This window comes from Argopecten irradians, chromosome 9 (genome assembly GCF_041381155.1).
Source record: "Argopecten irradians isolate NY chromosome 9, Ai_NY, whole genome shotgun sequence".
In the NCBI taxonomy this organism is placed as follows: Eukaryota; Metazoa; Mollusca; class Bivalvia; order Pectinida; family Pectinidae; genus Argopecten; species Argopecten irradians.
Window position 1 is genome coordinate 43,389,634 of NC_091142.1, and position 27,694 is coordinate 43,417,327.

The following is a 27,694-nucleotide window of genomic DNA, read 5'->3' on the forward strand; positions in this document are numbered from 1 at the left end:
AGTAAAAACAACAACCAACAAAAAAACAATGTTAACAGTGTATATAGAAAGTTATATCCCTCGAATTTTAGTCTCAAATTATCATAATGTCAATTCATATACGGACCCTATGACAATGTATATGACAGTGTTGCATACAGAGAGTTTGTATACATATGACAATGTTATATAGAAAGTTTACACGAGTGTTTTGTATACATATGACAAGTGTATATAGAAAAAGTTTACAGCGAGTGTTGTATACATATGACAGTGTATATAGAAAGTTTACAGCGAGTGTTGTATATACAGTGTATATGACAGAGTGTTGTATATAGAAAGTTATTACAGAGAGAGTGTTGTATACATATGACATGTATATATGAAAGTTTACAGCGAGTGTTGTATACATATGACAGTGTATATAGAAAGTTTAAAGTTTTACAGTATATTTACAGAGAGTGTTGTATACATATGACAATGTATATAGAAAGTTTACAGAGAGTGTTGTATACATATGACAATGTATATAGAAAGTTTACAGAAGTGTGTATAGAAAGTTTACAGGAGAGTGTTGTATGTTACAGAGAGTGTTGTATACATTTGATACATCGACAATGTATATAGAAAGTTTACAGAGAGTGTTGTATACATATGACAATGTATATAGAAAGTTTACAGAGAGTGTTGTATACATATGACAATGTATATAGAAAGTTTACAGAGAGTGTTGTATACATATGACAATGTATATAGAAAGTTTACAGAGAGTGTTGTATACATATGACAATGTATATAGAAAGTTTACAGCGAGTGTTGTATACATATGACAATGTATATAGAAAGTTTACAGAGAGTGTTGTATACATATGACAATGTATATAGAAAGTTTACAGAGAGTGTTGTATACATATGACAATGTATATAGAAAGTTTACAGAAAGTGTTGTATACATATGACAATGTATATAGAAAGTTTACAGCGAGTGTTGTATACATATGACAATGTATATAGAAAGTTTACAGAAAGTGTTGTATACATATGACAATGTATATAGAAAGTTTACAGCGAGTGTTGTATACATATGACAATGTATATAGAAAGTTTACAGAGAGTGTTGTATACATATGACAATGTATATAGAAAGTTTACAGAAAGTGTTGTATACATATGACAATGTATATAGAAAGTTTACAGAGAGTGTTGTATACATATGACAATGTATATAGAAAGTTTACAGAGAGTGTTGTATACATATGACAATGTATATAGAAAGTTTACAGAGAGTGTTGTATACATATGACAATGTATATAGAAAGTTTACAGAGAGTGTTGTATACATATGACAGTGTATATAGAAAGTTTACAGAGAGTGTTGTATACATATGACAGTGTATATAGAAAGTTTACAGAGAGTGTTGTATACATATGACAATGTATATAGAAAGTTTACAGCGAGTGTTGTATATGTATGACAATGTATATAGAAAGTTTACAGAGAGTGTTGTATGTATGACAATGTATATAGAAAGAGTGTTGTGTATGACAATGTATATAGAAACATTTACATGAGAGGTGACATATGTGGATATAGTTTAGAAAGTGTTTATGTATGACAAGAGAGTGTTGTATGTATACATATGTATAAGTTTACAGTGTTGTATACATTATGACAATGTATATAGAAAGTTTACAGAGAGTGTTGTATTATGACAATGTATATAGAAAGTTTACAGAAGAGTGTTGTATACATATGACAATGTATATAGAAAGTTTACAGCGAGTGTTGTATACATATGACAATGTATATAAAAAGTTTACAGAAGAGTGAGTGTATACATATGACAATGTATATAGAAAGTTTACAGCGAGTGTTGTATACGTATGACAATGTATATAGAAAGTTTACAGAGAGTGTTGTATACATATGACAATGTATATAAAGTTTACAAAGTGTTGTATATGACAATGTATTAGAAAGTTTACAGAGAGTGTTGTATACATATGACAATGTATATAGAAAGTTTACAGCGAGTGTTGTATACATATGACAATGTATATAGAAAGTTTACAGAGAGTGTTGTATACATATGACAGTGTATATAGAAAGTTTACAGAGAGTGTTGTATACAGTATGACAATGTTGTATATAGAAATGTTTACAGACAGGAGTGTTGTATACATATGACAATGTATATAGAAAGTTTACAGAGAGTGTTGTATACATATGACAATGTATATAGAAAGTTTACAGAGAGTGTTGTATATATGACATGTATATAGAAAGTTTACAGAGAGTGTTGTATACATATGACAATGTATATAGAAAGTTTACAGAGAGTGTTGTATACATATGACAATGTATATAGAAAGTTTACAGAGAGTGTTGTATACATATGACAATGTATATAGAAAGTTTACAGAGAGTGTTGTATACATATGACAATGTATATAGAAAGTTTACAGAGAGTGTTGTATACATATGACAATGTATATAGAAAGTTTACAGAGAGTGTTGTATACATATGACAATGTATATAGAAAGTTTACAGAGAGTGTTGTATATGACATGTATATAGAAAGTTTACAGAGAGTGTTGTATACATATGACAATGTATATAGAAAGTTTACAGAGAGTGTTGTATACATATGACAATGTATACATAGAAATGTTTACAGAGAGTGTTGTATACATATGACAATGTATATAGAAAGTTTACAGAGAGTGTTGTATACATATGACAATGTATATAGAAAGTTTACAGAGAGTGTTGTATACATATGACAATGTATATAGAAAGTTTACAGAGAGTGTTGTATACATATGACAATGTATATAGAAAGTTTACAGAGAGTGTTGTATACATATGACAGTGTATATAGAAAGTTTACAGAGAGTGTTGTATACATATGACAGTGTATATAGAAAGTTTACAGAGAGTGTTGTATACGTATGACAATGTATATAGAAAGTTTACAGAGAGTGTTGTATACATATGACAGTTTATATAGAAAGTTTACAAAGAGTGTTGTATACATAGATAATCTTTATTTCCCCATATACATGAGATTACAAACACACAAAACAAAACAAACAGAGAAAAAAATGTGTAAGCTCAGAATGCCTGTCATTATTCTAAAATCAGTAATTGTATTAAAAGCTCTGATTAACAGACATAATTTTGAAAATCTAAAATTTCAGTCAAAGCTTATATCTAAAATGCAGGCATAATGGTTTAGACCCTAAATATTCAGTCATATAAGAAAATAAACACAAATCTTAGGCAGTTTTAATCTGTTGCCATAATTAACCAAAATAAATATACTGTACAATTTGTCTTGTAGGCGCTGCTCAACCTTGGGAGCTCTGATCCCAGTCTGCGATCTGCTGCCTACAATTTACTGTGTGCACTTACTCAGACATTTGACCTTAAGATTGAAGGTCAGCTGTTAGAGACCACAGGTAAGCACAACTTGACCTTGAAGGTTAAAGGTCGGCTGTTATAGACCCCTGTTAGTGACCTTTAAATTTAAAGGTCAGCTGTTAGAGACCACTGGTAAGTACAACTTGACCTTGAAGGTTAAAAGTCAGCTGTTATAGACCACTGTTAGAGACCTTAAAGTTTAAAGGTCAGCTGTTAGAGACCACTGGTAAGTACAACTTGACCTTGAAGGTTAAAAGTCGGCTGTTATAGACCACTGTTAATGACCTCAAAGTTTAAAGGTCAGCTGTTATAGACCACTGGTTAGAATGATTGTTCTGCTAACCTATATTGTGACGAAGATCAACCAAAAATAAATGTTTATTACAAACCAAATATCTCTAATCCTTAATACAGGATTTGATGTTTGTGAGTTATTGTAGTTACAGTTACAGCTCTTGTTACATTGAACCTTGAATGTCGTGTTGATGGAAAAGAATCAAAGGTTCAAAGTCGATTACTTAATATGCTAAACAAAACAGTAGACCAAATTTACACAAAAGCTTACAATAGTACTTTCAGTTTTACACTCCTATTGAATTGTGGTACTGTTATGAAGTAGCTTAGAAATGTCACTTCCTAAAGTGTCAGAACAAAGCTGTTTTGGGAATGCTGTACAAGGCTGTACAATGCTGTACCATCGAAAGTTGATGTATTGATAATAATATATGCTACCAAGTGTGTTAAAATGATTGACATTGACCTCTATCTAAGGTCACAGGGGTCAAATGTGTGTGACTTGTATACCAGGTTTGTGTATTCCTGTCAAGTTTTTGTACTGATATTAATGTGTGTGATTTTTATACCAGGTTTGTGTATTCCTGTCAAGTTTTTGTACTGATATTAATGTGTGTGATTTTTATACCAGGTTTGTGTATTCCTGTCAAGTTTTTGTACTGATATTAATGTGTGTGATTTTTATACCAGGTTTGTGTATTCCTGTCAAGTTTTTGTACTGATATTAATGTGTGTGATTTTTATACCAGGTTTGTGTATTCCTGTCAAGTTTTTGTACTGATATTAATGTGTGTGACTTGTATACCAGGTTTGTGTATTCCTGCCAACAACACCATCTTTATCAAGTCGATCAGCGAGACCTTAGCTGCCAATGAACCACATCTTACACTGGAGTTCCTGGAAGAGTGTATTCAAGGCTTTGGCAACTCCAACATAGAGATGAAGCATTTGTGTCTAGAATACATCACACCATGGCTACCAAACCTAACAAGGTAAGGGGAGGTAACTCCACATAGAGATGAACATTTGTGTCACCATGGCTACCAAATCTCACAAGATAAGGGGAGGTAATTCTACATAGAGTTGAAGCATTTATGTCTAGAATATATCGCACCCTGGCTACCAAACCTAACAAGGTAAGGGGAGGTAACTCCACATAGAGATGAAGCATTTGTGTCTAGAATACATCACGCCATGGCTACCAAACCTAACAAGGTAAGGGGAGGTAACTCCACATAGAGATGAACATTTGTGTCACCATGGCTACCAAATCTCACAAGATAAGGGGAGGTAACTCTACATAGAGATGAAGCATTTATGTCTAGAATATATCGCACCCTGGCTACCAAACCTAACAAGGTAAGGGGAAGTAACTCCACATAGAGATGAAGTATTTGTGTCTAGAATACATCACACCCTGGCTACCAAACCTAACAAGGTAAGGAGAGGTAACTCCACATAGAGATGAAGCATTTGTGTCTAGAATACATCATATCATGGCTACCAAATCTAACAAGGTAAGGGGAAGTAACTCCACATAGAGATGAAGCATTTGTGTCTAGAATACATCATATCATGGCTACCAAATCTAACAAGGTAAGGGGAAGTAACTCCATATAGCAATGAAGTATTCATGTCTAGAGTAAATCACATCCTGGCTACCAAACCTAACAAGGTAAGGGGAGGTAACTCTACATAGAGATGAAGCATTTGTGTCTAGAATACATCACACCCTGGCTACCAAACCTAACAAGGTAAGGAGAGGTAACTCCACATAGAGATGAAGTATTTGTGTCTAGAATACATCACATCATGGCTACCAAACCTCACAAGATAAGGGGATATAACTCCACATAGAGATGAAGCATTTGTGTCTAGAATACATCACATCCTTACTGCTAAACCTAACAAGGTAAGGGGAGGTAACTCCACATAGAGAAGAAGCATTTGTGTCTAGAATACATCACACCATGGCTGCCAAACCTAACAAGGTAAGGGGAGGTAACTCCACATAGAGAAGAAGCATTTGTGTCTAGAATACATCACACCCTGGCTACCTAACCTAACAAGGTAAGGGGAGGTAACTCCACATAGAGAAGAAGCATTTGTGTCTAGAACAAGGTAAGGGGAGGTAACTCCACATAGAGAAGAAGCATTTGTGTCTAGAATAACATCACACCCTGGCTACCTAACCTAACAAGGTAAGGGGAGGTAACTCCACATAGAGAAGAAGCATTTGTGTCTAGAATACATCACACCCTGGCTACCTAACCTAACAAGGTAAGGGGAGGTAACTCCACATAGAGAAGAAGCATTTGTGTCTAGAATACATCACACCATGGCTGCCAAACCTAACAAGGTAAGGGGAGTAATTACAATAGGAAATCTTCAGACTTGCAGTGTAAGAAAACATCATATTCCCATGTTAAGGGAGGTACCAAAAATTTAATAAGATAGGAGACGTTATCAGGAAAGTTAATTACATCACTTATGCTATATTTACATAATTAATGTAACAAAATTTTAACTTCACATCAAAAACTAGTCATTTAAAAAAGTTGAAGCCATAACCTCTGAATTTTCCAAATTTTATTATTGTGTTTGATCTGTATCACAAATTCCACAGGATTTCCTAACTTGTTCAAAGTAATTTGTTATGGTTTCCTCCATATATTCATGACTTACCGTTGATTTCTGTAGGTTCTGTAAGCATTCTGATGAAAACAAAAGGCAGAAAGTGGCGCTGATTCTCGACAAACTTATCACCATGACAATCGAGGAAGTGGAGGTGAGGCATTATAGCAAGTAAAGCACATTTACAAGTTCAAATTAATGAAAATGCCATTATCATTTACCAAGCCCATGTTAAAGATATATTGATCCTAATGTGGAGAGTTGTCTACTTTGTAGATGTATCCTTCCATACAAGCCAAGATTTGGGGCAACATAGGACAAGTGGCTGACCTACTGGATATGGTTCTGGACAGCTTTATAAAGGTAAACAAATCAAATGTCATGATAAATCCTTTAACCAATAAAATGTCATGATACATCTTTACACTTATTTAAATATTTATATTGTTTAAAATGTTTTGTTTGGTTAGAAATCTTGACAAATGAGGAATATATTTGTTTTATGTTGGAGAGAACTTATTGTTAGTTTTAACATTGCATCTTTTGATAAAATTATCAAAGTAGGTACTGGAAACTGATAAAATGTTTTATTACAGCGAAGTGTGACTGGAGGCCTGGGATCTATACAAGCTGAAATAATGGCCGACACTGCTGTGGCCTTGACCTCAGCCAACGTACAACTGGTGTCACGGAAGGTCATAGGTCGTCTATGTAGGGTAAGATTCACTTTTCATCCTTAACCAAAAGATAGCTATAATTTTGTCCTAAAATTCCCTAAATGTATTCAAGTTATATATGTTGATTTAAACAAAGTTTAACAATTATTAAATATGATTTAATAGCTGACATGCATGGCAGTAGGCACACATAAAATGTATGATAGAGCTAGATTGTTGATATCAATTATATATGCTGCTTTCTTACATTACATCATTATTGTTGATTTCTGAATTATTTTATTGTAGTTGATAGATAAGACTTGTACGTCCCCTACACCAACTCTGGAGCAACATCTCATGTGGGATGACATCGCTATTCTGGCACGATACCTCCTCATGTTGTCATTCAACAATTCATTAGATGGTAGGTAGCGTCTTGTATTGGCCAGCTTTTGAAAAGTTGATTACATTATGTTTGAAAAGAAATATTATGCTTGAAATAAATCATTTTATGTGTGTACTTGTTTCTGTTACAGTTGCTAGCCACCTTCCATTTCTGTTCCACATTGTGACTCTATTGGTTTGTACAGGACCACTGTCACTTAGAGCATCAACACATGGACTCGTGATCAACATTATCCATTCCTTATGTACCTGCTCACAGCTGAGTTTTAGTGGTGAGTGTTACCTTATGTACCTTCTCACAGCTGAGTTTTAGTGGTGAGTGTTACATTATGTACCTGCTCACAGCTGAGTTTTAGTTCTACCAAACTATAGATTATAGCCAGAGTAAACCCCAAATACAATGTGAAGGTGAAGACCACTTGTTACTGGTGACCCTGTTGACCTCCATGTAAACACACTGATATTGTTACTGGCGACCCTGTTGACCTCCATGTAAACACACTGATATTGTTACTGGTGACCCTGTTGACCTCCATGTAAACACCTCTCTGACCTCCATGTAAACACACTGATATTGTTACTGGTGACCCTGTTGACCTCCATGTTAACACACTGATATCCTTGTCCACAGCGGAGTCCACACTTAAGGTACTGAAGCTGAGTCTGGCTGAGTTCTCCCTGCCAAAATTTTATCAGCTGTTTGGCATCAGTAAAGTAAAGTCGGCGGCTGTCAGTGCGTTTCGCACCAGCTACAGGCCTGGGGACCGCTCATTTACAATGGCTGCTCCGGAACACGAGAAAATGTCTCTTAGCTCCTTGGAGACGATAGTTGATGCTTTACTAGAAATTATGGAGGTAAGTTGACTTTTTTTTAGCATATCGATGTGATCTCGTTAGTATGACAGTATAGGATCTTTATAATAGGCTGATCAACATTATATCTTAAAACAATAATAAAAGGATGATTATTAGCTCACCTGGTCAAGGACCGAGGTGAGCTTATGGGATACTGCAGCGTCCGGCGTCCGTCAACAATCGACTTCTTCTCCATTACCACTGGTCAATAAAATTGACTGGTAGCATCCATATGGGCTACTAACTGAAAATTGTACAAATGATGGGGCTGACCCCCTGGGGGCCTGAGGGGCAGGGCCAAAAGGGGTCAATTTGGCTATTTCCATATAAACGACTTCTTCTCTGAAACCAAGCATGGGATTGCACCCATAATGCAATGGTAGCATCATTTTAGGGTGGGGATTCAAAATTGTACAAATGATGGGGCTGACCCCCCGGGGGCCTGAGGGGCGGGGTCAAATGGGGTCAATTTGGCTATTTCCATATAAACGACTTCTTCTCTGAAACTAAGCATGAGATAGCACTCATAATGCAAGTGTAGTATCGTTATAGGGTGGGGATTCAAAATTGTACAAATGATGGGGCTGACTCCCGGGGGGGCTGAGGAGCGGGGTCAAAAGGGGTCAATTTGGCTATTTCCATATAAACGACTTCTTCTCTGAAACCAAGCATGGGATAGCACCCATAATGCAATGATATCATCCTTTTAGGGTGGGGATTCAAAATTGTACAAATAATGGGGCTGACCCCCCGGGGGCCTGAGGGGCGGGGTCTAAAGGGGTCAATTTGGCTATTTCCATATAAACGACTTCTTCTCTGAAACCAAGCATGGGATAGCACCCATAATGCAATGGTAGGATCATTATAGGGTGGGGATTCAAAATTGTACAAATGATGGGGCTGACCCCCCGGGGGCCTGAGGGGCGGGGTCAAATGGGGTCAATTTGGCTATTTCCATATAAACGACTTCTTCTCTGAAACTAAGCATAAGATAGCACTCATAATGCAATTGTAGTATCGTTATAGGGTGGGGATTCAAAATTGTACAAATGATGGGGCTGACCCCCCGGGGGCCTGAGGGGCGGGGTCAAATGGGGTCAATTTGGCTATTTCCATATAAACGACTTCTTCTCTACAACTAAGCATGGTATAGCACCCATAATGCAATGGTAGCATCCTTGTAGGCTGGGGATTCCAAATTGAGCAAATGATAGGGCTGACCCCCGGGGGCCTGAGAGGCGGGGTCAAAAGTGGTCAATTTCCATATAAATGACTTTTTCTCTGCAACTTAACATGGGATTGCGCTCATAATTCAATGGTTACATCCTTACAGGGTTTGGATTCAAAATTTTGCAAATGATGGGGCTGACCCCCTGGGAGCCTGAAGGGTGGGGTCAAAAGGGGTCAATTTAGCTATTTCCATATAAACGACTTCTTCTCTGCAACTAAGAATGGAAGAGCACTTATAATGCAATGGTAGCATCCTTATAGGGTTGGGATTTGAAATTGTACAAATGATAGGGCTGACCCCCGGGGCCTTAAACGGCAATAGATGCGAGGTCAAAAAGGTCAATTAGGCTACTATTTTTATATAAATTACTTTTTCTCTGAACCTATGTATTGGATAGCATATTTGTATGGTATCAATAGCATCATTGTATGGTTGTGATTCAAAATTAAACTTTGGGAGTCAATTTTGCTTATTTTTCTAATTGTCAGATTCTTGTGATAATTACTAACAAAAAACCAGGTGAGCGATACAGGCCCTCTGGGCCTCTTGTTCTATTAATACAGTGAATCTGTACAAACGACCATCACTATCCCAGCGTTTTCAATTTATATTATAACTAATTAACCATCCTCTTTTTACAGAACTGGAAATTATTTTTAGCAATTTGGAATTAAATAGATGCAAGAATATCAATAAAAATTGATTTGAAAAGAATGAGGTACGAATAGGAATGATATGTTAAACTTGGATTGATGTTTTCTGTATTACAGGCGTGTATGAAGGACATTCCCAACTGTGATTGGTTACAACAGTGGACAGATTTGTCCAGAAGGTCAGTCATAGAAATTAAAATGATTCCTTGGGGTTTCTTTTGTTTACTATAGCTTAACAGGATATCTTTCTATAAAGTTAAGCTTAAGGGGTATGAGACTAGAAAGTAATCCTAAGGCCATTCCAATTTGATTTCTCGTTCGTCGGATTTCCCGCTCCTATTTTCGGAAAACAAAATAAAAACTAAATTATTTTTTAACCGCTCCTCATGTTTTGTCCGGGAATCTGACGAACCCGGGAAAATTTTCATAGTGTTCATTTTTACTAGTCATCATTTCCTGGTCACTCAGATGTTTGAATTATTCATACATTGTGTCTTCAAACCCGCAAGCGTCTTGCAAACCTTTACAACAACAGAAGTGTCAAGTTTTTCCGCCACCACGTGCAGACAGAGTGGTACTTTGAGGTAGAGACTGAGGGACGCATACTTTTTAATAGGACGTGTCCCAATTTCAGTCTGTTTTTGCCGATGTCTGCAACTCTTTTAAAAGACTTTGCGTTCGATCTCACTTTGAAAATGGCGACCATGACAGGTGATTTGACTGGCCGACGTACGGACGTATAACGGTAATCAAGCATGTCCATTATTTGAAGGCAATCACTACAATTAATGAACACCTCAGTTGCCTTATATCTTAAGACCTGGTCAATGTGAATTTTGACACGTGGCCAACATAGTTTGCATTTGCAAACATGTTTTGACTGCATGACTTAGTAACAGCTAGCTAGGTGACGATTCGTCTGCTATTCTGTCAAATTAACATCGGTAGTAAATTACACATTTTACTGAGATCCAAACTTAGTGTTACTTTAGTGTTACTTTCTACGACAATATAACATACATTTGCCTTCATTTTTGTGTTGATAGGTTATATGAATGTTTGCGTTTGATTTACTCAAAGCGTTTCATGAGAAAATCATAAATAATAAATTTAGAATGATATGAATGCTGATATACATGTGAAACTTTTGAGCCGTACTGTCCATATACTTTTTTTAAAATATACTTTTTAGAGACAATGAATTAATGTGATTAAAATGAATTATGTTGTTGTTTACACTGTTGTAGTTATACATTTATAAACATATGCATTATCTGAGTTCTCATTCAAAGTATGAGCAGCTAAGTTAGAAACTTGCTAAACAAAAATAGTCAGTTCCATACAATATTATGTGACAACTAAGAAAGAATGTACATGTCAGGTGAGGTTATATTGGTTTAAATATTTTCCATTAATGCTAATCCCTGATTGTTTCTGTTAGTTTGTTGGTTTTTGCTGATAGCTCTGTCAACAGCAAATTAATTATTGAAATTATCGACAAGAAGTTAAACTTTCTTGACTATTTCCTTTTAAGTATTAAACATTGCTATTTAATGTTAAAATGGTCAAGATTTGTCTTAAAATTGAAATACATGTATATCATGCATTGAAAGCATTTTGTGTAATAGCATATGTTCAACAGCTGCACAAATACCTTAACATTAGACTTCCTTGTTATTACATCTTTGATACAGTTATGAATGTTGAAAACATTGAAGAAAACAGCAAAACTCATATTTTAACATAAAAACTCGGTTATTACTAGTAATTGTTAATTCAAGAAATAAACATAAAAGTCGAATAAAAAAGTATTGTGAAAATATTCGCTCGCTCCAATTTTTTCCGCTTTCAAAATATTTTTAGAATTAAAAAAAATTTCGCTCGCTCGCTCCTATTTTAAAATCCCAAAATCCGAAGAACAAGAAATCAAATTGGAATGGCCTAACCATGAAATAAAATAGATTGTCAAGGCAGTGTGCCTGTTTATCAAGGCACAAACAAACACCAATCTTGAAAGGCTTTTCTTGTTTTTTACAGATTTGCATTCCAGTATAACCCTGCCCTCCAGCCAAGGGCGATTATTGTGTTTGGTTGTATAAGTAAAACTGTTACCGACTCGGAAATCAAACAGCTTCTCAAGATTATGATGAAGGTATGTACGTCATTACCAAGTTCTAGTAACACATCTAATGCAGTCTATAGTAGGTAATAACAGCAGGTGAGATTGGTAATTATGTGTAAGTGTTGTCATCGAGATGGGTAATTATGTGTAAGTGTTGTCAATGAGATGGGTAATTATGTGTAAGTCTTGTCAATGAGATTGGTAATTATGTGTAAGTCTTGTCAATGAGATTGGTAATTATGTGTAAGTCTTGTCAATGAGACGGTAATTTTGTGTATGTGTAATAGTGTAAGTCTTGTCAATGAGATGGGTAATTATGTGTAAGTCTTGTCAATGAGATGTGGTAATTATGTGTAAGTCTTGTCAATGAGATTGGTAATTATGTGTAAGTCTTGTCATTGAGATGGGTAATTATGTGTAAGTCTTGTCAATGAGATTGGTAATTATGTGTAAGTCTTGTCAATGAGATTGGTAATTATGTGTAAGTCTTGTCAATGAGATGGGTAATTATGTGTAAGTCTTGTCAATGAGATTGGTAATTATGTGTAAGTCTTGTCAATGAGATTGGTAATTATGTGTAAGTCTTGTCAATGAGATGGGTAATTATGTGTAAGTCTTGTCAATGAGATGGGTAATTATGTGTAAGTCTTGTCAATGAGATTGGTAATTATGTGTAAGTCTTGTCAATGAGATGGGTAATTATGTGTAAGTCTTGTCAATGAGATTGGTAATTATGTGTAAGTCTTGTCAATGAGATTGGTATTTATGTGTAAGTCTTGTCAATGAGAAGGTAATTATGTGTAAGTCTTGTCAATGAGATTGGTAATTATGTGTAAGTCTTGTCAATGAGAAGGTAATTATGTGTAAGTTCTTGTCAATGAGATTGGTAATTATGTGTAAGTCTTGTCAATGAGATGGGTAATTATGTGTAAGTCTTGTCAATGAGATGGGTAATTATGTGTAAGTCTTGTCAATGAGAGTTGGTAATTATGTGTAAGTCTTGTCAATGAGATTGGTAATTATGTGTAAGTCTTGTCAATGAGATTGGTAATTATGTGTAAGTCTTGTCAATGAGAATGGTAATTATGTGTAAGTCTTGTCAATGAGATTGGTAATTATGTGTAAGTCTTGTCAATGAGAAGGTAATTATGTGTAAGTCTTGTCAATGAGATGGGTAATTATGTGTAAGTCTTGTCAATGAGATTGGTAATTATGTGTAAGTCTTGTCAATGAGATTGGTAATTATGTGTAAGTCTTGTCAATGAGATTGGTAATTATGTGTAAGTCTTGTCAATGAGATTGGTAATTATGTGTAAGTCTTGTCAATGAGATGGGTAATTATGTGTAAGTCTTGTCAATGAGATTTGGTAATTATGTGTAAGTCTTGTCAATGAGATTGGTAATTATGTGTAAGTCTTGTCAATGAGATTGGTAATTATGTGTAAGTCTTGTCATGAGATGGTAATTATGTGTAAGTCTTGTCAATGAGATGGGTAATTATGTGTAAGTCTTGTCAATGAGAGGTAATTATGTGTAAGTCTTGTCAATGAGATTGGTAATTATGTGTAAGTCTTGTCAATGAGATTGGTAATTATGTGTAAGTCTTGTCAATGAGAAGGTAATTATGTGTAAGTCTTGTCAATGAGATTGGTAATTATGTGTAAGTCTTGTCAATGAGATGGGTAATTATGTGTAAGTCTTGTCATTGAGATGGGTAATTATGTGTAAGTCTTGTCAATGAGATTGGTAATTATGTGTAAGTCTTGTCAATGAGATTGGTAATTATGTGTAAGTCTTGTCAATGAGATTGGTAATTATGTGTAAGTCTTGTCAATGAGATTGGTAATTATGTGTAAGTCTTGTCAATGAGATTGGTAATTATGTGTAAGTCTTGTCAATGAGATGGTAATTATGTGTAAGTCTTGTCAATGAGATTGGTAATTATGTGTAAGTCTTGTCAATGGTAATTATGTGTAAGTCTTGTCATGGTAATTATGTGTAAGTCTTGTCAATGAGATTGGTAATTATGTGTAAGTCTTGTCAATGAGAAGGTAATTATGTGTAAGTCTTGTCAATGAGATTGGTAATTATGTGTAAGTCTTGTCAATGAGATTGGTAATTATGTGTAAGTCTTGTCAATGAGATTTGGTAATTATGTGTAAGTCTTGTCAATGAGAAGGTAATTATGTGTAAGTCTTGTCAATGAGATTGGTAATTATGTGTAAGTCTTGTCAATGAGATTGGTAATTATGTGTAAGTCTTGTCAATGAGATTGGTAATTATGTGTAAGTCTTGTCAATGAGATGGTAATTATGTGTAAGTCTTGTCAATGAGATTGGTAATTATGTGTAAGTCTTGTCAATGAGATTGGTAATTATGTGTAAGTCTTGTCAATGAGATTGGTAATTATGTGTAAGTCTTGTCAATGAGATGGTAATTATGTGTAAGTCTTGTCAATGAGATTGGTAATTATGTGTAAGTCTTGTCAATGAGATGGGTAATTATGTGTAAGTCTTGTCAATGAGATTGGTAATTATGTGTAAGTCTTGTCAATGAGACGGTAATTATGTGTAAGTCTTGTCATTGAGATTGGTAATTATGTGTAAGTCTTGTCAATGAGATGGGTAATTATGTGTAAGTCTTGTCAATGAGATTGGTAATTATGTGTAAGTCTTGTCAATGAGATTGGTAATTATGTGTAAGTCTTGTCAATGAGATTGGTAATTATGTGTAAGTCTTGTCAATGAGATTGGTAATTATGTGTAAGTCTTGTCAATGAGATTGGTAATTATGTGTAAGTCTTGTCAATGAGATTGGTAATTATGTGTAAGTCTTGTCAATGAGATGGGTAATTATGTGTAAGTCTTGTCAATGAGATTGGTAATTATGTGTAAGTCTTGTCAATGAGATTGGTAATTATGTGTAAGTCTTGTCAATGAGAGATTGGTAATTATGTGTAAGTCTTGTCAATGAGATTGGTAATTATGTGTAAGTCTTGTCAATGAGATTGGTAATTATGTGTAAGTCTTGTCAATGAGATGGGTAATTATGTGTAAGTCTTGTCAATGAGATTGGTAATTATGTGTAAGTCTTGTCAATGAGATGGTAATTATGTGTAAGTCTTGTCAATGAGATTGGTAATTATGTGTAAGTCTTGTCAATGAGATGGGTAATTATGTGTAAGTCTTGTCAATGAGATTTGGTAATTATGTGTAAGTCTTGTCAATGAGATTGGTAATTATGTGTAAGTCTTGTCAATGAGATGGGTAATTATGTGTAAGTCTTGTCAATGAGATGGGTAATTATGTGTAAGTCTTGTCAATGAGATTGGTAATTATGTGTAAGTGTTGTCAATGAGATGGGTAATTATGTGTAAGTCTTGTCAATGAGATGGGTAATTATGTGTAAGTCTTGTCAATGAGATGGGTAATTATGTGTAAGTCTTGTCAATGAGAAGGTAATTATGTGTAAGTCTTGTCAATGAGAAGGTAATTATGTGTAAGTCTTGTCAATGAGATTGGTAATTATGTGTAAGTCTTGTCAATGAGATTGGTAATTATGTGTAAGTCTTGTCAATGAGATTGGTAATTATGTGTAAGTCTTGTCAATGAGATTGGTAATTATGTGTAAGTCTTGTCAATGAGATTGGTAATTATGTGTAAGTCTTGTCAATATGTTGGTAATTATGTGTCTTGTCAATGAGATTGGTAATTATGTGTAAGTCTTGTCAATGAGATTGGTAATTATGTGTAAGTCTTGTCAATGAGATTGGTAATTATGTGTAAGTCTTGTCAATGAGATTGGTAATTATGTGTAAGTCTTGTCAATGAGATTGGTAATTATGTGTAAGTCTTGTCAATGAGATTGGTAATTATGTGTAAGTCTTGTCAATGAGATTGGTAATTATGTGTAAGTCTTGTCAATGAGATTGGTAATTATGTGTAAGTCTTGTCAATGAGATTGGTAATTATGTGTAAGTCTTGTCAATGAGATTGGTAATTATGTGTAAGTCTTGTCAATGAGATTGGTAATTATGTGTAAGTCTTGTCAATGAGATTGGTAATTATGTGTAAGTCTTGTCAATGAGATTGGTAATTATGTGTAAGTCTTGTCAATGAGATTGGTAATTATGTGTAAGTCTTGTCAATGAGATTGGTAATTATGTGTAAGTCTTGTCAATGAGATTGGTAATTATGTGTAAGTCTTGTCAATGAGATGGGTAATTATGTGTAAGTCTTGTCAATGAGATTGGTAATTATGTGTAAGTCTTGTCAATGAGATTGGTAATTATGTGTAAGTCTTGTCAATGAGATTGGTAATTATGTGTAAGTCTTGTCAATGAGATTGGTAATTATGTGTAAGTCTTGTCAATGAGATTGGTAATTATGTGTAAGTCTTGTCAATGAGATTGGTAATTATGTGTAAGTCTTGTCATTGAGATGGTAATTATGTGTAAGTCTTGTCATGGAGATTGGATATGTGTAAGGTAATTATTATGTGTAAGTCTTGTCAATGAGATGGGTAATTATGTGTAAGTCTTGTCAATGAGATTGGTAATTATGTGTAAGTCTTGTCAATGAGATTGGTAATTATGTGTAAGTCTTGTCAATGAGATGGGTAATTATGTGTAAGTCTTGTCAATGAGATTGGTAATTATGTGTAAGTCTTGTCAATGAGATTGGTAATTATGTGTAAGTCTTGTCAATGAGATTGGTAATTATGTGTAAGTCTTGTCAATGAGATTGGTAATTATGTGTAAGTCTTGTCAATGAGATTGGTAATTATGTGTAAGTCTTGTCAATGAGATTGGTAATTATGTGTAAGTCTTGTCAATGAGATGGTAATTATGTGTAAGTCTTGTCAATGAGATTGGTAATTATGTGTAAGTCTTGTCAATGAGATTGGTAATTATGTGTAAGTCTTGTCAATGAGATTGGTAATTATGTGTAAGTCTTGTCAATGAGATGGTAATTATGTGTAGTCTTGTCAATGAATTGGTAATTATGTGTAAGTCTTGTCAATGAGATTGGTAATTATGTGTAAGTCTTGTCAATGAGATTGGTAATTATGTGTAAGTCTTGTCAATGAGATGGGTAATTATGTGTAAGTCTTGTCAATGAGATTGGTAATTATGTGTAAGTCTTGTCAATGAGATTTGGTAATTATGTGTAAGTCTTGTCAATGAGACGGTAATTATGTGTAAGTCTTGTCAATGAGATGGGTAATTATGTGTAAGTCTTGTCAATGAGATTGGTAATTATGTGTAAGTCTTGTCAATGAGATTGGTAATTATGTGTAAGTCTTGTCAATGAGATTTGGTAATTATGTGTAAGTCTTGTCAATGAGATTGGTAATTATGTGTAAGTCTTGTCAATGAGATTGGTAATTATGTGTAAGTCTTGTCAATGAGATTGGTAATTATGTGTAAGTCTTGTCAATGAGACGGTAATTATGTGTAAGGTAATTATGTGTAAGTCTTGTCAATGAGATTGGTAATTATGTGTAAGTCTTGTCAATGAGATTGGTAATTATGTGTAAGTCTTGTCAATGAGATTGGTAATTATGTGTAAGTCTTGTCAATGAGATGGGTAATTATGTGTAAGTCTTGTCAATGAGATTGGTAATTATGTGTAAGTCTTGTCAATGAGATTGGTAATTATGTGTAAGTCTTGTCAATGAGTTGGTAATTATGTGTAAGTCTTGTCAATGAGATTGGTAATTATGTGTAAGTCTTGTCAATGAGATTGGTAATTATGTGTAAGTCTTGTCAATGAGATGGGTAATTATGTGTAAGTCTTGTCAATGAGATTGGTAATTATGTGTAAGTCTTGTCAATGAGATTGGGTAATTATGTGTAAGTCTTGTCAATGAGATGGGTAATTATGTGTAAGTCTTGTCAATGAGATTGGTATTATATTTAGACGGTAATTATGTGTAAGTCTTGTCAATGAGATGGGTAATTATGTGTAAGTCTTGTCAATGAGATTGGTAATTATGTGTAAGTCTTGTCAATGAGATTGGTAATTATGTGTAAGTCTTGTCAATGAGATTGGTAATTATGTGTAAGTCTTGTCAATGAGATTGGTAATTATGTGTAAGTCTTGTCAATGAGAAGGTAATTATGTGTAAGTCTTGTCAATGAGATTGGTAATTATGTGTAAGTCTTGTCAATGAGATGGGTAATTATGTGTAAGTCTTGTCAATGAGATTGGTAATTATGTGTAAGTCTTGTCAATGAGATTGGTAATTATGTGTAGTATTTTGGTAATTATGTGTAAGTCTTGTCAATGAGAAGGTAATTATGTGTAAGTCTTGTCAATGAGATGGGTAATTATGTGTAAGTCTTGTCAATGAGATTGGTAATTATGTGTAAGTCTTGTCAATGAGATGGGTAATTATGTGTAAGTCTTGTCAATGAGATTGGTAATTATGTGTAAGTCTTGTCAATGAGATTGGTAATTATGTGTAAGTCTTGTCAATGAGATTTGGTAATTATGTGTAAGTCTTGTCAATGAGATTGGTAATTATGTGTAAGTCTTGTCAATGAGATTGGTAATTATGTGTAAGTCTTGTCAATGAGATTGGTAATTATGTGTAAGTCTTGTCAATGAGATTGGTAATTATGTGTAAGTCTTGTCAATGAGATGGGTAATTATGTGTAAGTCTTGTCAATGAGATTTGGTAATTATGTGTAAGTCTTGTCAATGAGATGGGTAATTATGTGTAAGTCTTGTCAATGAGATTGGGTAATTATGTGTAAGTCTTGTCAATGAGATTGGTAATTATGTGTAAGTCTTGTCAATGAGATTGGTAATTATGTGTAAGTCTTGTCAATGAGATTGGTAATTATGTGTAAGTCTTGTCAATGAGATTGGTAATTATGTGTAAGTCTTGTCAATGAGATTGGTAATTATGTGTAAGTCTTGTCAATGAGATTGGTAATTATGTGTAAGTCTTGTCAATGAGATTGGTAATTATGTGTAAGTCTTGTCAATGAGATGGGTAATTATGTGTAAGTCTTGTCAATGAGATGGGTAATTATGTGTAAGTCTTGTCAATGAGATTGGTAATTATGTGTAAGTCTTGTCAATGAGATGGGTAATTATGTGTAAGTCTTGTCAATGAGATGGGTAATTATGTGTAAGTCTTGTCAATGAGATGGGTAATTATGTGTAAGTCTTGTCAATGAGATTTGGTAATTATGTGTAAGTCTTGTCAATGAGATTGGTAATTATGTGTAAGTCTTGTCAATGAGATTGGTATTTATGTGTAAGTCTTGTCAATGAGATTGGTAATTATGTGTAAGTCTTGTCAATGAGATGGGTAATTATGTGTAAGTCTTGTCAATGAGATTGGTAATTATGTGTAAGTCTTGTCAATGAGATTGGTAATTATGTGTAAGTCTTGTCAATGAGATGGGTAATTATGTGTAAGTCTTGTCAATGAGATGGGTAATTATGTGTAAGTCTTGTCAATGAGATTGTGAGAAGGTAATTACGTGTAAGTCTTGTCAATGAGATTGGTAATTATGTGTAAGTGTTGTCAATGAGATTGGTAATTATGTGTAAGTCTTGTCAATGAGAAGGTAATTATGTGTAAGTCTTGTCATTGAGATTGGTAATTATGTGTAAGTCTTGTCAATGAGATGGGTAATTATGTGTAAGTCTTGTCAATGAGATGGGTAATTATGTGTAAGTCTTGTCAATGAGATGGGTAATTATGTGTAAGTCTTGTCAATGAGATGGGTAATTATGTGTAAGTCTTGTCAATGAGATGGGTAATTATGTGTAAGTCTTGTCAATGAGATTGGTAATTATGTGTAAGTCTTGTCAATGAGATTGGTAATTATGTGTAAGTCTTGTCATTGAGATTTGGTAATTATGTGTAAGTCTTGTCAATGAGATTGGTAATTATGTGTAAGTCTTGTCATTGAGATTTGGTAATTATGTGTAAGTCTTGTCAATGAGATTGGTAATTATGTGTAAGTCTTGTCAATGAGAATTGGTAATTATGTGTAAGTCTTGTCAATGAGATTGGTAATTATGTGTAAGTCTTGTCAATGAGATTGGTAATTATGTGTAAGTCTTGTCAATGAGATTGGTAATTATGTGTAAGTCTTGTCAATGAGATGGGTAATTATGTGTAAGTCTTGTCAATGAGATTTGGTAATTATGTGTAAGTCTTGTCAATGAGATGGGTAATTATGTGTAAGTCTTGTCAATGAGATTTTGGTAATTATGTGTAAGTCTTGTCAATGAGATTGGTAATTATGTGTAAGTCTTGTCAATGAGATGAATTGGTAATTATGTGTAAGTCTTGTCAATGAGATTGGTAATTATGTGTAAGTCTTGTCAATGAGATTGGTAATTATGTGTAAGTCTTGTCAATGAGATTGGTAATTATGTGTAAGTCTTGTCAATGAGATTGGTAATTATGTGTAAGTCTTGTCAATGAGATTGGTAATTATGTGTAAGTCTTGTCAATGAGATTGGTAATTATGTGTAAGTCTTGTCAATGAGATTGGTAATTATGTGTAAGTCTTGTCAATGAGATTTGGTAATTATGTGTAAGTCTTGTCAATGAGATTGGTAATTATGTGTAAGTCTTGTCATTGAGATGGGTAATTATGTGTAAGTCTTGTCAATGAGATTGGTAATTATGTGTAAGTCTTGTCATTGAGATGGGTAATTATGTGTAAGTCTTGTCAATGAGATGTGTGGTAATTATGTGTAAGTCTTGTCAATGAGATTTGGTAATTATGTGTAAGTCTTGTCAATGAGATTGGTAATTATGTGTAAGTCTTGTCAATGAGAAGGTAATTATGTGTAAGTCTTGTCAATGAGATTGGTAATTATGTGTAAGTCTTGTCAATGAGATTGGTAATTATGTGTAAGTCTTGTCAATGTGATGGGTAAATTATGTGTAAGTCTTGTCAATGAAGATTGGTAATTATTTGTAAGTCTAGTCAATGAGATGGTAATTATGTGTAAGTGTTGTCATCGGATGGGTAATTATGTGTAAGTCTTGTCAATGGAGATTTGGTAATTATGTGTAAGTCTTGTCAATGAGATTTGGTAATTATGTGTAAGTCTTGTCAATGAGATTGGTAATTATGTGTAAGTCTTGTCAATGAGATTGGTAATTATGTGTAAGTCTTGTCATCGAGATGGGTAATTATGTGTAAGTCTTGTCAATGAGATTGGTAATTATGTGTAAGTCTTGTCAATGAGATTGGTAATTATGTGTAAGTCTTGTCCATGAGAATGCGTAATTATGTGTAAGTCTTGTCAATGAGATGGTATATTATGTGTAAGTCTTGTCAATGGAGATTGGTAATTATGTGTAAGTCTTGTCAATGAGATGGGGTAATTATGTGTAAGTCTTGTCAATGAGATTGGTAATTATGTGTAAGTCTTGTCAATGAGATTGGTAATTATGTGTAAGTCTTGTCAATCGGAGATTGGTAATTATGTGTAAGTCTTGTCAATGAGATTGGTAATTATGTGTAAGTCTTGTCAATCGAGATGGGTAAATTATGTGTAAGTCTTGTCAATGAGATTGGTAATTATGTGTAAGTCTTGTCAATGAGATTGGTAATTATGTGTAAGTCTTGTCAATGAGATGGTAATTTTGTGTAAGTCTTGTCAATGAGATTGGTAATTATGTGTAAGTCTTGTCAATGAGATTGGTAATTATGTGTAAGTCTTGTCAATGAGATGGGTAATTTATGTGTAAGTCTTGTCAATTGAGATGTTTGGTAATTATGTGTAAGTCTTGTCAATGAGATGGGTAATTATGTGTAAGTCTTGTCAATGAGATTGGTAATTATGTGTAAGTCTTGTCAATGAGATTGGTAATTATGTGTAAGTCTTGTCAATGAGATTGGTAATGATGTGTAAGTCTTGTCATCGAGATGGGTAATTATGTGTAAGTCTTGTCAATGAGATTTGGTAATTATGTGTAAGTCTTGTCAATGAGATTGGTAATTATGTGTAAGTCTTGTCATCGTGAGATGGGTAATTATGTGTAAGTCTTGTCATGGAGATTGGTAATTATGTGTAAGTCTTGTCATCAAGATTGGTAATGATGTGTAAGTCTTGTCATCGAGATGGGTAATTATGTGTAAGTCTTGTCAATGAGATTTGGTAATTATGTGTAAGTCTTGTCATCGAGATGGGTAATTTTGTGTAAGTTTTGTCAATGAGACGGTAATTTTGTGGGTAAGTTTTGACAATGAGGACGGTAATTTTGTGTAAGTCTTGTCAATGAGCGGTTAATTTTGTGTAAGTCTTGTCAATGAGACGGTAATTATGTGTAAAGTCTTGTCTCGAGATGGGTAATTATGTGTAAGTCTTGTCAATGAGATTTGGTAATTATGTGTAAGTCTTGTCAATGAGACCGGTAATTATGTGTAAGTCTTGTCATGGAGATGGTAATTATGTGTAAGTCTTGTCAATGAGATTGGTAATGATGTGTCTTGTCATCGAAGTAATTTCTTGTCATTCGAGATGGGTAATTATGTGTAAGTCTTGTCAATGAGATTTGGTAATTATGTGTAAGTCTTGTCAATGAGATTTGGTAAATTATGTGTAAGTCTTGTCAATTGAGTCGGGTAATTATGTTAAATTCTTGTTATAGTAATCAGACATGAATGATTTTTTTGCAGGCTTTAGAGTCATTCAATGATTTGACATTGATTGAAGCCATTGTGATGTTGCTCTGACACGACTTCATAACCTCTTTAATGAAGATCTGTAAGTGCCAGCTAGTATAATTGTAATACCTAATTTCACCGTAAGTCTTTCATAAATTCCTGTTTTGGACGGCTATATCTGTTTTATTTCCTAGGATTCATCCATCCGTAAATTCCTGTTTTGGACGGCTATAATATCTGTTTTATTTCCTAGGATTCATCCATCCGTAAATTCCTGTTTTGGACGGCTATATCTGTTTTATTTCCTAGGATTCATCCATCCGTAAATTCCTGTTTTGGACGGCTATAATATCTGTTTTATTTCCTAGGATTCATCCATCCGTAAATTCCTGTTTTGGACGGCTATATCTGTTTTATTTCCTAGGATTCATCCATCCATAAATTCCTGTTTGGACAGCTATAATATCTGTTTTATTTCCTAGGATTCATCCATCCGTAAATTCCTGTTTTGGACGGCTATATCTGTTTTATTTCCTAGGATTCATCCATCCATAAATTCCTGTTTTGGATGGCTATAATATCTGTTTTATTTCCTAGGATTCATCCATCCATAAATTCCTGTTTTGGACGGCTATAATATCTGTTTTATTTCCTAGGATTCATCCATCCGTAAATTCCTGTTTTGGACGGCTATAACTGTTTTGTTTCCCAGGATTCATCCATCCATAAATTCCTGTTTTGGACGGCTATTTCTGTTTTATTTCCTAGGATTCATCCATCCATAAATTCCTGTTTTGGACGGCTATATCTGTTTTATTTCCTAGGATTCATCCATCCATAAATTCCTGTTTTGGACGGCTATATCTGTTTTATTTCCTAGGATTCATCCATCCATAAATTCCTGTTTTGGACGGCTATATCTGTTTTATTTCCTAGGATTCATCCATCCATAAATTCCTGTTTTGGACGGCTATATCTGTTTTATTTCCTAGGATTCATCCATCCGTAAATTCCTGTTTTGGACGGCTATATCTGTTTTATTTCCTAGGATTCATCCATCCATAAATTCCTGTTTTGGACGGCTATATCTGTTTTATTTCCTAGGATTCATCCATCCATAAATTCCTGTTTTGGACAGCTATATCTGTTTTATTTCCTAGGATTCATCCATCCATAAATTCCTGTTTTGGACAGCTATATCTGTTTTATTTCCTAGGATTCATCCATCCATAAATTCCTGTTTTGGACGGCTATATCTGTTTTATTTCCTAGGATTCATCCATCCATAAATTCCTGTTTTGGACGGCTATATCTGTTTTATTTCCTAGGATTCATCCATCCGTAAATTCCTGTTTTGGACAGCTATATCTGTTTTATTTCCTAGGATTCATCCATCCATAAATTCCTGTTTTGGACGGCTATATCTGTTTTATTTCCTAGGATTCATCCATCCATAAATTCCTGTTTTGGACGGCTATATCTGTTTTATTTCCTAGGATTCATCCATCCATAAATTCCTGTTTTGGACGGCTATATCTGTTTTATTTCCTAGGATTCATCCATCCATAAATTCCTGTTTTGGACGGCTATATCTGTTTTATTTCCTAGGATTCATCCATCCATAAATTCCTGTTTTGGACACGGCTATATCTGTTTTATTTCCTAGGATTCATCCATCCATAAATTCCTGTTTTGGGACGGCTATATCTGTTTTATTTCCTAGGATTCATCCATCCATAAATTCCTGTTTTGGACGGCTATTTCTGTTTTATTTCCTAGGATTCATCCATCCATAAATTCCTGTTTTGGACGGCTATATCTGTTTTATTTCCTAGGATTCATCCATCCATAAATTCCTGTTTTGGACGGCTATATCTGTTTTATTTCCTAGGATTCATCCATCCATAAATTCCTGTTTTGGACGGCTATTTCTGTTTTATTTCCTAGGATTCATCCATCCATAAATTCCTGTTTTGGACGGCTATTTCTGTTTTATTCCTAGGATTCATCCATCCATAAATTCCTGTTTTGGACGGCTATTATCTGTTTTATTTCCTAGGATTCATCCATCCATAAATTCCTGTTTTGGACGGCTATTCTGTTTTATTTCCTAGGATTCATCCATCCATAAATTCCTGTTTTGGACGGCTATTTCTGTTTTATTTCCTAGGATTCATCCATCCATAAATTCCTGTTTTGGACGGCTATTTCTGTTTTATTTCCTAGGATTCATCCATCCATAAATTCCTGTTTTGGACGGCTATAATATCTGTTTTATTTCCTAGGATTCATCCATCCATAAATTCCTGTTTTGGACGGCTATATCTGTTTTATTTCCTAGGATTCATCCATCCATAAATTCCTGTTTTGGACGGCTATTTCTGTTTTATTTCCTAGGATTCATCCATCCATAAATTCCTGTTTTGGACGGCTATATCTGTTTTATTTCCTAGGATTCATCCATCCATAAATTCCTGTTTTGGACGGCTATATCTGTTTTATTTCCTAGGATTCATCCATCCATAAATTCCTGTTTTGGACGGCTATTTCTGTTTTATTTCCTAGGATTCATCCATCCATAAATTCCTGTTTTGGACGGCTATTTCTGTTTTATTTCCTAGGATTCATCCATCCATAAATTCCTGTTTTGGACGGCTATTTCTGTTTTATTTCCTAGGATTCTAGGATTCATCCATCCATAAATTCCTGTTTTGGACGGCTATTTCTGTTTTATTTCCTAGGATTCATCCATCCATAAATTCCTGTTTTGGACGGCTATTTCTGTTTTATTTCCTAGGATTCATCCATCCATAAATTCCTGTTTTGGACGGCTATTTCTGTTTTATTTCCTAGGATTCATCCATCCATAAATTCCTGTTTTGGACGGCTATTTCTGTTTTATTTCCTAGGATTCATCCATCCATAAATTCCTGTTTTGGACGGCTATTTCTGTTTTATTTCCTAGGATTCATCCATCCATAAATTCCTGTTTTGGACGGCTATTTCTGTTTTATTTCCTAGGATTCATCCATCCATAAATTCCTGTTTTGGACGGCTATTTCTGTTTTATTTCCTAGGATTCATCCATCCATAAATTCCTGTTTTGGACGGCTATTTCTGTTTTATTTCCTAGGATTCATCCATCCATAAATTCCTGTTTTGGACGGCTATTCTGTTTTATTTCCTAGGATTCATCCATCCATAATTCCTGTTTTGGACGGCTATTCTAGGATTCATCCATCCATAAATTCCTGTTTTGGACGGCTATTTCTGTTTTATTTCCTAGGATTCATCCATCCATAAATTCCTGTTTTGGACGGCTATTCTGTTTTATTTCCTAGGATTCATCCATCCATAAATTCCTGTTTTGGACGGCTATTTCTGTTTTATTTCCTAGGATTCATCCATCCATAAATTCCTGTTTTGGACGGCTATTTCTGTTTTATTTCCTAGGATTCATCCATCCATAAATTCCTGTTTTGGACGGCTATTTCTGTTTTATTTCCTAGGATTCATCCATCCATAAATTCCTGTTTTGGACGGCTATTTCTGTTTTATTTCCTAGGATTCATCCATCCATAAATTCCTGTTTTGGACGGCTATTTCTGTTTTATTTCCTAGGATTCATCCATCCATAAATTCCTGTTTTGGACGGCTATTTCTGTTTTATTTCCTAGGATTCATCCATCCATAAATTCCTGTTTTGGACGGCTATATCTGTTTTATTTCCTAGGATTCATCCATCCATAAATTCCTGTTTTGGACGGCTATTTCTGTTTTATTTCCTAGGATTCATCCATCCATAAATTCCTGTTTTGGACGGCTATATCTGTTTTATTTCCTAGGATTCATCCATCCATAAATTCCTGTTTTGGACGGCTATTTCTGTTTTATTTCCTAGGATTCATCCATCCATAAATTCCTGTTTTGGACGGCTATTTCTGTTTTATTTCCTAGGATTCATCCATCCATAAATTCCTGTTTTGGACGGCTATTTCTGTTTTATTTCCTAGGATTCATCCATCCATAAATTCCTGTTTTGGACGGCTATTTCTGTTTTATTTCCTAGGATTCATCCATCCATAAATTCCTGTTTTGGACGGCTATTTCTGTTTTATTTCCTAGGATTCATCCATCCATAAATTCCTGTTTTGGACGGCTATTTCTGTTTTATTTCCTAGGATTCATCCATCCATAAATTCCTGTTTTGGACGGCTATTTCTGTTTTATTTCCTAGGATTCATCCATCCATAAATTCCTGTTTTGGACGGCTATTTCTGTTTTATTTCCTAGGATTCATCCATCCATAAATTCCTGTTTTGGACGGCTATTTCTGTTTTATTTCCTAGGATTCATCCATCCATAAATTCCTGTTTTGGACGGCTATTTCTGTTTTATTTCCTAGGATTCATCCATCCATAAATTCCTGTTTTGGACGGCTATTTCTGTTTTATTTCCTAGGATTCATCCATCCATAAATTCCTGTTTTGGACGGCTATTTCTGTTTTATTTCCTAGGATTCATCCATCCATAAATTCCTGTTTTGGACGGCTATTTCTGTTTTATTTCCTAGGATTCATCCATCCATAAATTCCTGTTTTGGACGGCTATTTCTGTTTTATTTCCTAGGATTCATCCATCCATAAATTCCTGTTTTGGACGGCTATTTCTGTTTTATTTCCTAGGATTCATCCATCCATAAATTCCTGTTTTGGACGGCTATTTCTGTTTTATTTCCTAGGATTCATCCATCCATAAATTCCTGTTTTGGACGGCTATTTCT

General features: G+C 34.3%; 1 protein-coding gene across 1 annotated transcript in view; it reads left to right on the forward strand.

Annotated features, from left to right (window-relative positions):
- LOC138330788 (neurofibromin-like) overlaps nt 1–27,694 on the forward strand; it is a 171,562-nt gene that overhangs the window by 120,221 nt on the left and 23,647 nt on the right. Inside the window, 11 exon segments of the mRNA XM_069278307.1 lie at nt 3,325–3,442; nt 4,507–4,690; nt 6,399–6,486; nt 6,609–6,695; nt 6,929–7,048; nt 7,298–7,415; nt 7,528–7,668; nt 8,028–8,251; nt 10,253–10,314; nt 12,173–12,287; nt 22,924–22,970. Of these exon segments, the coding sequence (XP_069134408.1) occupies nt 3,325–3,442; nt 4,507–4,690; nt 6,399–6,486; nt 6,609–6,695; nt 6,929–7,048; nt 7,298–7,415; nt 7,528–7,668; nt 8,028–8,251; nt 10,253–10,314; nt 12,173–12,287; nt 22,924–22,970 (1,304 nt within the window).